This window comes from Hyla sarda, chromosome 2 (genome assembly GCF_029499605.1).
Source record: "Hyla sarda isolate aHylSar1 chromosome 2, aHylSar1.hap1, whole genome shotgun sequence".
Taxonomy (NCBI): domain Eukaryota; kingdom Metazoa; phylum Chordata; class Amphibia; order Anura; family Hylidae; genus Hyla; species Hyla sarda.
Genome location: NC_079190.1, coordinates 241,410,195 through 241,425,107, shown reverse-complemented (window position 1 = coordinate 241,425,107; position 14,913 = coordinate 241,410,195). Strand labels below are relative to the sequence as shown.

The following is a 14,913-nucleotide window of genomic DNA, read 5'->3' as shown; positions in this document are numbered from 1 at the left end:
GATGTAAGAAAGAACTGAAATGTCAAATACATGGATACGCTGAACAAAAGAGATATCAGCCAAAGAATTGCACTATCATCACCAAGGCCATTGCCAGGTCAATGAAACAGCCTGGCTCTTAAAATGTCGTTTTATTTTGTTGTGCTGATACAAATTATTATACATATAGATTTCTATAGGTGACATAATAAAAGAAAACAAAATACAATTAGGTTCACCACAAATGAGCCCTCTGCTGCCAGACTGAAGTGTAAAACATCTCATAGCAATGTTCTACCTGATCTTCTGGCAAAGACAAGACTATAACAAATACAATAACAAGAGGGTTTGTCTATTAGAATCAAAGTAAACATGGTAATGCTGATGGTTTGCATGAACAATGTGCTTATGTATTAACAGTAAAATGAGAAATGTGAGTACAGAAGTACAGAACCTATAACCAATGGCGTTATTTTAGCAACATTTCTACAATGATATCAATGGTACCCTGTAAGAAGAAACGGAAGAGTGAGATTGAAACAACAGCACAGGTAGCCAGAGATATTACAGAGGCCCAAGAATTAGGGTCTATCTGCCTGAGGTTAAATTTTTAGCTACAAGTGGCTCCATTTAAAAAAATGTCATACTCTATACAAAATAGGGCATAGAACCCAGGTTGGAAGATAAACTGAGCTCTGCTATATGTAAGGTAGCAATTAGGAATCTAAGCACAAATTATTCCATCTAAGGTCATGTTACAGGGGTGTAGCAGGGGGAAAGCGGACAGGAAACTTGCCCCAAGGGCAGTCAGCTAAGAATCTGGAGGGTGGAGGACATCTGGAGGTCCTGCCTTTCCCTTTCTGCTCCTCTCCGTGTTCCTTTAAGTTACAGCAGCTGGAGATTTTTATTGGCTGTTGTAACGTAATCCAGACAGCAGCTCTGTCTGGATGATCAGAATAGAGAGATGGAGGGAGTACAGAGAAGCTTTGTACTTTGCTTACAGTTGATCAGTCTTCACTGCTGAGATGTGACTGCTTCAAGAGAGGTAAGAATGTGTAACGTGTATAGCTGTATGTTTACCGTATATACTCGAGTATAAGCCGACCCGAATATAAGCAGAGGCCCCTAATTTCACTCAACTATAAGCCTAGGGTGGGAAATACATCATCCCCCCATGTCATCATCCCCCCCCCTTTCATCATCCAGAACCCCGTCATTAACACCCCCATCATCATCACCCTGTCATCATCCCCCCCCCCCTTCATCATCACCGCCTGTCAATCCCTTTTACAGTGGTCTTCAACCTGCGAACCTCCAGATGTTGCAAAACTACAACTACCAGCATGCCTGACAGTTGTAGTTTTGAAACTTCTGGAGGTCCGCAGGTTGAAGACCACTGCGGCCTTCGTCATCATCCAGACCCCCTTTATTTATTTATATAGCGCCTACAGATTCCGCAGCGCTTTAGTTTTCTACTCACCTCCCCTCAGTGGGAAGGAAGGGTGAGCTGGTCCGAGCCATCTATGCTGCAGGGACCGTCCGGTGGGGAGGGTTAGTCGTTCCGGGCTGTCCATCTTCACCGGGAAGCCCTCTTCTCCGCTCCGGGCCGGCCCAGAACTAGTGATGTTGCCTTGACAACGACGGGACGTTCATGCGCAGGAACATCACGGACGTCTGCTGCGCACGGACGTCCCTGTGCATCGTCGTCAAGGCAACGTCACTAGTCCGGGGCCGGCACGGAGCAGAGAAGAGGGCCTCCCGGTGAAGATGGACAGCCTGGAACAACTAACCCTCCCCACCGGACGGTCCCTGCAGCATAGATGGCCCGGACCAGCTCCCCCTTCCTTCCCACCGAGGGGAGGTGAGTAGAAAACTAAAGGGGGGTCTGGATGATGATGAAGGCCGCAGTGGTCTTCAACCTGCGGACCTCCAGATGTTTCAAAACTACAATTCCAAGCATGCTGGGAGTTGTAGTTTTGCAACATCTGGAGGTCCGCTGGTTGAAGACCACCGAGAAGGAATTGACAGGCGGAGAGTTCACTCGAGTATAAGCCGAGGGGGGCGTTTTCAGCACGAAAAATCGTGCTGAAAAACTCGGCTTATACTCGAGTATATACGGTATGTATGTGCTTCCTTTGTATAAGTGCGTTTGAATTGTGGTTATATATGTGTGCAATATGTATGCATGTGTTTATTCTGCAAATATGTATAACAGTATGTATGTTAAATTTCATTTTAATTCTCGGTGTGTGTGTGTTTATAAGTTATTATTCCACTAATAATCTTGTTCTCAAAGAGAATTAAAAAAAAAAGGTATCTGGGTAGTCACAGATAAGGTCATTATATCCCCATTACTCACTGAAAAAGGAAAGGAGTACTATCCTATGACATCATGTTAATGCTCAGAATGCAGTCTATCTTGATCGCTGGGATTGGAGTCAAATTCATTTCATTGGGACAGTGTTCAATGTTCTCTCCAATGTGCTTTCCAGAATCAATGACACTAAATCCCTTATTGTATTTCCAAGTAAATGTTGTATCATCACATGATAGAACACCTGTTGCGACGCAGTGCCCCTTGAAAGCGTATTGCAGCATGTACATGCTTGCATCTTGCACAGCCAACACTTTTAAGTAGTTCACTGAAAAGTAGCAAAATGTGCCAGTTATACTTGGCAGAGCATTCAATGTAGCCACATTTCCAGGTCTTCTTCACTAGATGGGACACGTTCCAACGGGGGATAACACGACCTCGTTGCAAGTCACGCTTATTCCCAACTATGATAATTGGAGTTTCAGTTGTGCCGATCACTCTGAAAAAATAAAGATGGGAATAATATAGATTTAGATTTATGTATTTCAGTATATTCATGTCAGTCAATGAACTTGGACTAATAAAGGATTACAGAAATACGAAACTGGATTATATTCTATATAACAAATCCTATCCCTAATGTAGCTGTGTTTAGGATTCTAAATTCAGTTCATTTGAAATGCAGGAGATAGTGGTGTGGCCGTAAGGCGGACAAAGAAAGCATTTGCCTCCCAAAGGCAGCCTTAATGTAAAACTAAATATACACTGCTCAAAAAAACTAAAGGGAACACTAAGAAGGAGATTTATCAAGCTCTGTAGTAGATTTTTTTGCGTAAAAAAGATTTTGGCTTATTCTAAAGCACATTTCTGAAATCTGCTCACGTAGTAATTTTTTTTTTTACTTTGCAGTGGCCATGTATTTATCAAATCCGATATTCGCTATTTATGAAGAAAAAAAAGTCGCATCTCCATCTAAAAGTCGCATATGTATTCCAGGTCCAACCTGGCTTACAAAAAGTGCATACGTCTTCAGAAAAGGAAATTAACACCCACTTTAACAACTGTTCTCGTTCTGCATCATGAAACAAAGCTACTACGTTAATGTTAATTATAGGAAAAATTCATTATATAACTAATAACTCTATTAATAATAAGGTTGAGAATACACACTGCACACCTTGTTAATTTTAGGACACGTACATCCTGGCATACCCACTAAATTTTAAAACTAATATTGTGTTAAAATAGAATAAGGCACAAAATAATTGTCGAAGAATTTTTACTGACTACAGAAATAACCCATATGTGGCACAAAATTTTTTCCTTAAAAAGAAGAAACATCCATAGTAATACAGCTTCATGTACATTTTGTGGTGGGTAACGTACAGAGCCGTTTTTTGTGTGGCTTCACTATTGTTTATGTGCCTGTTGGTGCTGCGCTGTCTTTCTTCCTGACGTAAACTCCGGCCTCAGTGCAGCGACGCAAGACTCCGCCCACCAACATCACAAAATGCAGGCTCAAAGTTAAACAACGAAGTCTTCAGAGTACGGATATTCATGGTGCGGCATAGCATGTTTTTAATATTTTTTTTATTTCTGAGGAGGGTGGATGGGTTTTTGCGGGATATTTGGAGTGCAGCTATTTAGTGCCAGGCAGGCCAGTCAGGGTGTCACCCGATGCGGTACGCCCCCTCCCCGTCACTCTCTAGCAACACTACTGGCAATAAAGGTTAGATAAAGAACTTCAGCTATTAACATAAGGGATAACTTTTCTGCTTTAAAAAATGCTTTTATAAGCAGGTTTGCCGAGTTTTGCTTATGTATGATTTATTTATCAAGGTTGTGCGACTATTTGATAAATAGGTTGCATGTAAGCAAAAGAAAGTTAAAAAAAATTGTCATATAAAAGCAATACTTCTGACAAAAAATTATACATCTCCTTCTAAGATAACTCATCCTAGATCTGAATGAATGAACTAATAGTATGAAATACTTTCGTCTTTACATAGTTGAATTTGCTGACAACAAAATCACACAAAAATGATCACTACAGGCTGATCCAACTTTGATGTAATGTCCTTAAAAAAAGTCAAAATGAGGCTCAGTAGTGTGTGTGGCCTCCACGTGTCCGTATGACCTCCCTACAATGCCTGGGCATGCTCCTGAGGAGGTGGTGGATGGTCTCCTGAGGGATGTCCTCCCAGACCTGGATTAAAGCATCCGAGACATGATGTCCCAGATGTGCTCAATCGGATTCAGGTCTGGAGAACGGGCGGGCCAGTTCATAGCATCAATGCCTTCCTCTTGCAGGAACTGCTGAAACACTCCAGCCACATGAGGTCTAGCATTGTCTTTCATTAGGAGGAACCCAGGGCCAACCGCACCAGCAAATGGTCTCACAAGGGGTCTGAGTATCTCATCTTGGTACCTAATGGCAGTAAGGCTACCTCTGTCAAGCACATGGAGGGCTGTGTGGCCCCCCAAAGAAATGCCACCCCACACCATTACCGACCCAGAGCCAAACCGATCATGGTGGAGGATGTTGCAGGCAGCAGAATGTTCTCCATGCCGTCTCCAGACTCTGTCACGTCTGTCACATGTGCTCAGTGTGAGCCTGCTTTCATCTGTGAAGAGCACATGGCACCAGTGGTGAATTTGCCAAGCTGTAAGCACAACCCCCACCTATGGACATCGGGCCCTCATAGCACCCTCATGGAGTCTGTTTCTGACCATTTGAGTGGACACATGCACATCTGTGGCCTACTGGAGGTAATTTTGCAGGGCTCTGGCAGTGCTCCTCCTGCTCCTCCTTGCACAAAGGCCGAGATAGCGGTCCTGCTGCTGGGTTGTTGCCCTCCTATGGCCTCCTCCACGTCTCCTGATGTACTGGCCTGTCTCCTGGCAGCGCCTCCATTTTCTGGACACTACGCTGACAGACACAGCAAACCTTCTTGCCACAGCTCGCATTGATGTGCCATCCTGGATGAGCTGCACTACCTGAGCCACTTGTGTGGGTTGTAGACTCCGTCTCATGCTACCACTAGAGTGAAAGCACCGCCAGCATTAAAAAGTGACTAAAACATCAGCCAGGAAGCATGGTAACTGAGAAGTGGTCTCTGGTCACCACCTGCAGAACAACTCCTTTATTGGGGGTGTCTTGCTAATTGCCTATAATTTCCACCTGTTTTCTGTTCCATTTGCACAACAGCATGTGAAATTGATTGTCAATCAGTGTTGCTTCCTGAGAGGACAGTGTGATTTCACAGAAGTGTGATTGACTTGGAGTTACATTGTGTAGTTTAAGTGTTCCCTTTATTTTTTTTTTGAGCAGTGTACTTCTAGCAATCAGAATAAGTACATGTAGTTATACCATGCCTACTTACCTTTTAAAACTTAGGTATGATAAAAAATACAGTAATGTATGAGAACTAAAATGGCTGGACCATTGTACAAAATAAGCATATTGGGGGAGATTTACCAAAACCTGTGTAGAGGAATAGTTGACCAGTTGCCCATAGCAACCAATCAGAGCGCTTCTTCCATTTTTAAAAAGGTCTTTCTGCAAAGTTGAAGACATAATCTGATTGGTTGCTTTGGGCAACTGGTCAACTTTTCCTCTGCACATGTTTTGATAAATCTCCTCCATTATATCTTTTGTTTCCCTTTATTTCCTCATGGATTGTAAGCTCTTGTGAGCAGGGCCCTCACGCCTCTTCTCTGAAATGTAGGTTTCTTATTCTGTAATGTCTGATTTTGTCTTTATATAAACCCTCTGAATTCTAACATGCTGAAGAATTTGTAGTCTAAAGCATATAACTATTACCAATGACTTGAGGGGGTATTTATAAATTCACCTGGAAACTGTGTAAAAAAAAAAAGTCACACATTTTTGCGCAAAACACAGGAAAAGCGTAACATTTTTGGTGCAAAATTTGGGGACAATTTTCTACCAAAACGTACACAAACACTATTGTTATATCCCCACCTATAAGCAATAATGGGAGTTTTAGTTTCAAAACATTTAGACAGCCACAGGTTAAAGAAACCTGCAATTTATCACAGTACTGTATGTACTTTATCCTTCTCCGAACCCTCACCTTAGTCTTCAGCATGACTGTATTCTGCTTTTTAGTTCCCAACATGACTTACCTCTCCTTAGGCCTCAGTATGGATTCCTTCTTCACAGTCGCCAACATGACCTCCATGTCCTCTGGCCCCTAGCATGGCTTTTCTATACTTAGTCCTAAGCATGGCTCCACTGTTCCCTTCTTTCTCGATCCCCAGCATGGCTTCTCTCTCCTCAAGCCTAACAAAGGCGTTCCTATCACCAGTTCCCAATATCATATTCCTCTTCTTGATCCCCTAGAATGGCTTTCTTCTCAAAAGTCTCCTGCTTGGCTCCACTATTCGACACTCTACTCAGTCCCAAGCATGACTTGTCTCTCTTCAGGCCTTAGAATGGGTTCCCTTCTATCAGTTCCCATTATCACTTCCCTCTTCTCAGTTCCCAGTATGGCATCACTCTCTACAGTCCCCATAGCATGACTTCACTCTCCTTTTCAGATCCCAGCATGGATCCCCTCTGCCCAATCCCCAGAATGGTTTAACTCTCTTTATCAGTCCACAAAAATGTTTATCTTCTCCTTGGTCCCCAGCATGGTTTCTCTCTTTTTCAGGCCCATAGAATGATGTCCATCTCATACAATACAAACTTATCACTTACAGTACACAATATCACTTTTCTTTTCTCATTTCCAAGCATTGGTTTCCCTCTCCATATTACCCAGCATGGCTCCACTCTTCTTCTCAATCCCTAGTCAGGCTCCACTATTCCACTCTCTTTCTCAGTCCCCAGCATGGCTTCTCTCTCCCCAGTCCCTAGAATGCATGGCCGGACCAAGACATTGTGCTACCTGGGTCCAAGAGTGAAATGCTCTCCCCCCCCCCCCAAAAAATAAATAAATAAATAAATACATTGAAAAAAAAAAAGTACTATGCCATTACATATCAGGTGGACATGATAAAAAAAATGCTATTCTGGGGTTTGGTATTTTCTAACTTTTACGCCATTTATGGTACGGGATTAATAATGTTATATTTTATTAGTTTGGACAATCACGCACCCGGCGCTACCTAACATGTTTATTTTTTTATTATGTTTACATGTTTTTTATATGGAAAATGGGAAAAGGGGGTGATTTGAACTTTTAATATAGAAGGGGTTAAATGGGCACTGTCATTAAAACAAATGTTTGCCATTGCACTCCTTATGGTAAATAAAAAAATCTCTCTAATGTACGATGTTTTTTTTGTGTTTAAAAAAGCTTCCACAAGGTGTCTCCCTACTTGTCTAGAGCACATTTCCCCCTATCTCTTGCACAGACTTTGGACTCCTGCTCGCCTGGTAGAAGTCCAAAATCAGGAAATGCAGTCTGGAGCGCTGAGGGGGGGGGGGGGTGCAGCTTTAGCCAGTCATAGCTCATCTCAAACTGAACTGTTCTGGGCTGTGTGTAGCAGAGTGAGGGAGGAAGTTCTCTCCTGTATGGCTTCAGATGATGTCACCCCTGCTGGGTAATGCCTCTTCCCAGTCTGTGAATCTGACTGAGACTAAACATAAAATACAGGGCAATATTAAGGTAGAAAACCAAAAAATTATAAATATAAAGGCAGCAGGTGGTTTATTATGATGGGGGCAGTGAACTGGGAGGATTATAAAATACAACAAGATCATGAGAGGTACTCTTTAATTAAATTTTTTTTTAAACCTTTATTAAACCTTTTTTTTTTTACACTTAATTGGTCCTTTAGGGGACTTTTAGGAGGAATCATTAGATTCCTCATACAGATCAATGTAGTTCCATAAAACTCTATTGATCTATGTGATCTGTGATCATTTGGTAGAGCTTTGCGCAGCCAGGCTCTATCAAATAACGAGCCATGGACCACAAGGAAGGAGAGGTAAGCCCTCCGGCTACCTCTACAGTGAATCGCCCCCCTGATAGCAGTGATCCACCCTACTAGACCACCAGGGATGATTTAAAGCTCCTTTTAGATGATCGCTGCATGCCAGCTATTAGCAGCTGCCCCAAGCTACAAAAAACAGCTGGGCGTCACCCGTATTGGCGGGCTAAAATCAGGAGCCTGCTCCATACACCCTGAGTGGCACCATGACGGACTAGGTCTGTCATGGGTTGCAAAGGGGTCAAAAATCCTCTTGTGCGGCATTCTGCCGCCAATGGACCCAGCGGGACGCATTGTAGCACCTGCCCTGCTAGAATGGTTCCCCTCTCCTCATCAGTCTGCAGCATAGATTCCTTCCCCATAGTCCCCAATATGGCCTTCTGACTCCTTAGTGCCTAACACAGCATTCTCTCATTTAACCAAACTTGTGTTCCTATAAATATTGTATCTCACTCAACAAATGGTAGACGGGGCTGAGCTTTGTATTTATTCAGTGTGTCCTCTGCTGCACATAGAGTTTGGTGGCTTCCCCATCCCTCGGCTCCCTCCCATCCTACAATGAGTTCCACATTTCTCCCTTGATCTCTACCATTCAGTGCTTACATCAGATCGCTGAAGGAGAAAGCAATAAAAGAGATTCAAAGCAGCTCCTTCTTCTCTGGCCGACTCCAGGCCTCTGCTAGACCCCGATGACCAACATTTCATGATACACTGCAGCATGGAGAGGGGTTTAAATATGTGACATGGGTGGTCTTAACACATGGGGTTCCAGCAAAAAAAACATGTGGTGTTTATGTGAGGTCGCCCTCTCAAAAAAGTGGTTTTCTGAGAAGATTTAACTGTATACAGTGGAGTCAAGATTCTTCTTATGACATTGCTGCAAGGAGTATAGATAGCTATTTGTACTTGTTGCCTAGCTACACACTTAAAGGCTTTAGTAACGGACATTAAAATGAAACTACTATTTTTCATGTTAATATAGTACGTAAATACATCTGAATATATAAGAAAACTAATAAAACACCTAAGCATCTATTATGATCACCATTTGAGTATATTCTCGGTAAACTGCTTAAAGGGGTACTCCAGTGGAAATTTTTTTTTCATATTAACTGGCTCCAGAAAGTTAGGGTGCTTTCACTCCACGTTTCCAGCCTACGGCTGCTGGATCCGGCTGGGGGAGGGGAAAACCGCGCACTCCCGTACCCCAGCCGGACCGGCGCTGAAATCCACTGACTTTATTGAGCCGACCGGAGTCACCGATTCGGTTTTCACCGAGTCACCGTATTCGGTTTTCTGACCTGACCTAAAACCGTAGTATACTACGGTTTTAGGTCCGGTCACAAAACTGGATATGGGGCAGTAATGAGCCGACCGGAGTCAAACGGTGACTCCAGTCAGCTCATTAAAGTCAATGGATTTCAGCACCGTCTGGCTGGGGTACGGGAGTGCACAGTTTTCCCCTCCCCCAGCCGGATCCGGCAGCCGTAGGCTGAAAACGTTGTGTGAAAGCACCCTCAAACAGGCTTGTAAATTACTTCTATTAAAAAATCTTAATCCTCTCAGTACTTATCAGCTGCTGTATGCTACAGAGGAAGATATTTTCATTTTGAATTTCTTTTCTGTCTGACCACAGGGTTCTCTGCTGACACCTCTGTCCATGTTAGGAACTGTCCAGAGTAGGAGCAAATTCCTATAGCAAACCTCTCCTTCTCTGGACAGTTCCTGACATGGACAGAGGTGTCAGCAGAGAGCACTGTGTTCAGACAGAAAAAAACATCTCACCTTCCTCTGGAGCATAAAGCAGCTGATAAGTACTGGAAGGTTTAAGATTTTTTAATAGAAGTAATTTACAAAGGTGTTTAACTTTGTGGCACCAGTTGATTTAAAAAAAAATATGTTTTCCACAGGAGTACCCCTTTAATTAACCCTTTTAAAGAAAATGTGTGGCCTAGATTTTTTCCAGATTAGAGCAAGATACTGAAAAATGTTCTTTTTCAAATCTATGTCCTTTTTAATGTAATTTTTAAAATTAATGTTGTGTACATTATCATGGAGCAGCCATGTTGCCGCCAGCATTTAGTAATTTTACGGCAGGAAGCATGGACATAGACGACAGTGGACAGAACCTGACCCATTCATATGAGTTTGAGACGTTACTGGGCATTCTTTGTGACCATTTTTTTAGAGGTGATTCTACAGGGAGGGGGATGCTGTTGTCTGAGCAACAGCTATTGTTTGTATATCCTGTATCCTACTGATGTCACCTTTCCCCTTTCGTCTGTGCTGTGAAGAAAGGCATTACAGGGAAATTATTTGTACAGAACAGGATTATTATGGAGATGCTGCCATGATTTTTATCCAACCATACTAGCTGATGCCTCTAGGTGGTGCTGTATTACAGCTGGTTTTAATAAATTTACAGATTACTTTATAGGTGTTCTTACACATTCAGATTTTCATCAGAATTTGTGATGCAGTTGAGTAAATTTGAGTAGCCATATTAGTCCAGTGATGCAAATCATAAAATGTTGCAGTATCTTGTAATACCTTTTTTATTGGACTAACAGCATTTTGTAGAGAAGCTTTCGGGATTCCTCCCTTTATCAAGTCCAAAGCAAATCTGATGATTTGGATTCAATGATAATTGCAGTCTGCACTTGGTTTTGCCACTGTTTATTGCGGAAAATCCAGGTCTTGCCAGCAGTTCAGAATTACAAATACTAGGCGCTGCGGCTAACACTCTAAGTATAAGCACCCTTAACCCCTTAAGCTCATTTTGACCTTAAAGGGGTTCTCCGGTGCTTAGACATCTTATCCCCTATCCAAAGGATAGGGGATAAGATGCCTGATCACGGGAGTCCCCGTGTTCTTGCACGCGGCACCTCGTTTGCAATCAGTCCCCGGAGCGTATTCGCTCCGGGTCTGATTACTGTCGATCACGGGGCCGGCGGCATGTGACGTCACGCCCCCGCCCCCGTGTGACCTCACGCTCCGCCCCTCAATGCAAGTCTATGGGAGGGGGCGTGACAGCTATTACGCCCCCTCCCATAGGCTTGCATTGAGGGGCGGAGCGTGACATCACACGGGGGCGGAGGCATGACATCACACGCCGCCGGATAGGGGATAAGATGTCTAAGCACCGGAGTACCCCTTTAAGGACCAGGCCAATTTTATTTTTGCATTTTCATTTTTTCCTCCTTGCCTTCTAAAAATCATACCTCTTTTATATTTTCCTCCGCAGACTAATATGAGGGCTTTTTTTGCATGACCAGTTGTCCTTTTTAATGACATCACTCATTTTACCATAAAATGTATGGCACAACCAAAAAAATACTATTTGTGTGGGGAAATTGAAAAGAAAACCGCAATTTAGCAAATTTGGGAAGTTTTTTTTTTTTTACCCCATATAATGTACGGTAAAAATGACATGTGTTCTTTATTCTGTGGGTCAATACAATTAAAATGGTACCCATAATTACATACTTTCCTATTATTGTTGCACTTAAAATCGCAAATTTTTAACCAAATTAGTACGTTTAAAATCCCTCTATTTTGACGACCTATAACGTTGACATTTTTCTGTATAAATGTCAGTATGAGGGCTCATTTTTTTGCGCTGTAATCTATACTTTTTATTGATACAACAATTGTGCATATAAAACTTTAAAAAAAATGTATTAATTTTTTTTAAATTAAATTTTTGCCTCTTTTTTTTTTTAACGTTCACGCCGTTCACCATCTTTAACATTATATTTTAATAGTTCGGACATTTACGCATGCGGTGATACCAAATATGTTTATACATTTTTTTTTTTTTTACACTTTTTGGGGGTAAAATGGGAAAAAAGGAACATTTTACATTTTTTGGGGGGGAGGAGTTTTTTCTCATACCGTATATGCCGGCGTATAAGACGACTGGGCGTATAAGACGACCCCCAACTTTTACAGTTAAAATATAGAGTTTGGGATATACTCGCCATATAAGACTACCCCTTCTACCGAGATGTACAGTACCTTGTAGTTCCCCCCACATCAGGTAGGCAGTATAGTTCCCCCCACATTAGGTAGGCAGCATGTTCCCCCACATTAGGTTGCAGTTCCCCCATATTAGTAGGCAGCTCCCCCACATTAGGTCAGCAGTTCCCCCACAATAGTAGGCAGCTCCTCCACATTAGGTCAGAAGTTCCCCCACAATAGTAGGCAGCTCCCCCCACATTAGGTCAGCAGTTCCCCCCACATTAGGTCAGTAGTTCTCCCCCACATTAGGTCAGCAGTTCCCCCACAATAGTAGGCAGCTCCCCCCACATTAGGTCAGCAGTTCCCCCACATTAGGTCGACAGTTCCCCCACAATAGTAGGCAGCTTCCCCCACATTAGGTCGGGAGTTACCCCACATTAGGTCGGGAGTTACCCCACATTAGGTCGGGAGTTACCCCACATTAGTAGACAGTCCCCCCCCCCCCTCTCACAGACATACAGCCTCCAGCCATATACAATGTATGACTGGAGGCTGTATGTCTGTACTGCCCCAACAGTGTTCTGATTACCGCTCCTCCGGCCCGGGGTCACCATCTACTGCTATGGACCATAGCAGCAGTCCCGGGCCTGTAGGAGCGGTGACCGGATCACTGAAGAAGATGACGCGCTGCCGGTCACTCACCAGACCCGGACGGCGTGCGTCCTCCTGCGATGGTCCTGCGGTCCTCCTGGTCCTCCTGCGTCTCTATGGTCGCAGGAGGATGTCCCGTGCGTACAACCATAGAGGAGGAGAAGCGGAGGATGACCGCAGGAGGACGCGCGCCGGTCGGGGAATAGTGAGTGACCGGCAGACATCCCTATGACCCGAAAAGATCTTTCGGGACACAGGGATGTCCGGCATAGGAAAAGCTATGATTATCTGCTCCCGTGATACTAAAAACCAGGGTGCCTCCAGCTGTTGTGTAACTACAACTACCAGCATGCCTGGACTGGCAAAGGCTGTCTGGGCATGCTGGGAGTTGTAGTTTCACAACAGCTGGAGACACCCTGATTTTTTGTATCAGTAATTAGTTTTTATCTGCTCTGGCCGGCCCCCGCACACGGGAGCCGGCCCGGGCAGATAGTCATAAGTTTTCCTATCCCAGACCCCAATACCCGGCGTATAAGACGACCCCTGACTTTTCCGAAAAAAAAGTCAGGGTTAAAAAGTCATCTTATACGCCGGAATATACGGTATTTATAGCAATCAGTTGATTGCTAATACTGTTCAGTGCTATGCATAGGGAATTGCACTGATCAGTGTTATCGGCTATCTACTGCTCTGGTCTGCTCGATCTCAGTTCAGAGCAGAAGCCGGGAATGCGGCGGAGGCAGGTGAGGGGACCTCCGTCCACCATGCTAGCTGATCTGATCCCCGTGGCCGTGCCGCAGGCGATCAGATCAGCATAAAATGCAGCCGCGCTGCCACAGATGCCGTGATCTGTATTGATCACGGCATCTGAGGGTTTAATGGCAGACATCCGCGCGATCGCAGATGTCGACCATTACCGGTGGGTCCCTGGCTGCTATCAGCTGCCGGAACCTTCCACACATGACCTGATCATCGCTCCGATGCTCGGAGTCATGAACAGGACGTAAATGTACGTCCTGGTGCGCGAAATAGCGCCGCACAAGAACGTTTAAGGGGTTAAAGACAAATACTAATTCTACAATATCTTAAATCCACTCCACTGACTTTAGCTTCAGTATGCTGTAAGAAATTTTAAGAAAAAAAGAAAAAACCCTGATAAGGTCCTAACACCCAAAATGTAGAATAAAAAATTTACCTGTATATCTTCCTCCTAATCTACTATTTTTATACAAAAAATAAGTATGTAATAATGTTTTCCATTAAAGGGGTACTCCACTGGGAACATTTTTTTTTTTTTAAATCAACTGGTGCCAGAAAGTTAAACAGATTTGTAAATTACTTCTATTTAAAAATCTTAATCCTTCCAGTACTTATCAGCTGCTGTATGCTACAGAGGAAGTTCTTTTCTTTTTGAATTTCCTTTCTGTCTGACCGCAGTGCTCCCTGCTGACACCCCTGTCCATTTTAGGAACTGTCCAGAGCAGGATATGTTTACTATGGGGATTTGCCCCTGCTCTGGACAGTTCCTGATATAACAAGTGGGGATTTTAGTTGATATCACGCAGTGGTCAGGAATTTATCATGTGCGACTTTTCAGTTTGTCACATCTTTTGTCCCAATTGTGTTAACTGAGGTGCAAATCTACACCAGTCTTGACTTGGCTTACAAAACTGCCTGCTGAAAGTATTGTTAAAAAGTCACACATTTTGTCGCATGGGTTAAAAAGTCACAGAGGAATCACCATACAAAGTTAAAGTACTGAAGTAAGAAATGTGATCAGCACCATATTTAACACATGCCTTGCCATGTTATAAATCTGGTGCAGGTACACAGTTTCCATCCCGCAAATTAATGGGGTAAAAAGACGTTCACCTACACCACTCTTGATGAATACCCTCCCTATGTGTGCACTGACAGGCACTTTCCCATAAACCTTCATAGAGAATATTATTACATTTAAAAAAAAAAAAATACTGCTTTGTATACCTATTTTACAGCTGTTTTCATTTTACTGTACTATACTGTGTAAACCCATCCTACGGCTGCCC

The 14,913-nt window shown here is 43.3% G+C and overlaps 1 protein-coding gene across 7 annotated transcripts in view; it reads right to left on the bottom strand.

Annotated features, from left to right (window-relative positions):
* Window positions 1-1,967: 1,967 nt before the first annotated feature.
* RASL10B (RAS like family 10 member B) overlaps window positions 1,968-14,913 on the bottom strand; it is a 129,056-nt gene continuing 116,110 nt past the window's right edge. For all 7 annotated transcript variants that reach the window (XM_056556736.1, XM_056556737.1, XM_056556738.1 and 4 more), the window contains one exon: window positions 1,968-2,792. In XM_056556736.1, the coding sequence (XP_056412711.1) occupies window positions 2,522-2,792 (271 nt within the window). In that variant the 3' untranslated portion in view covers window positions 1,968-2,521. The remainder of the gene's footprint in view (window positions 2,793-14,913) is intronic.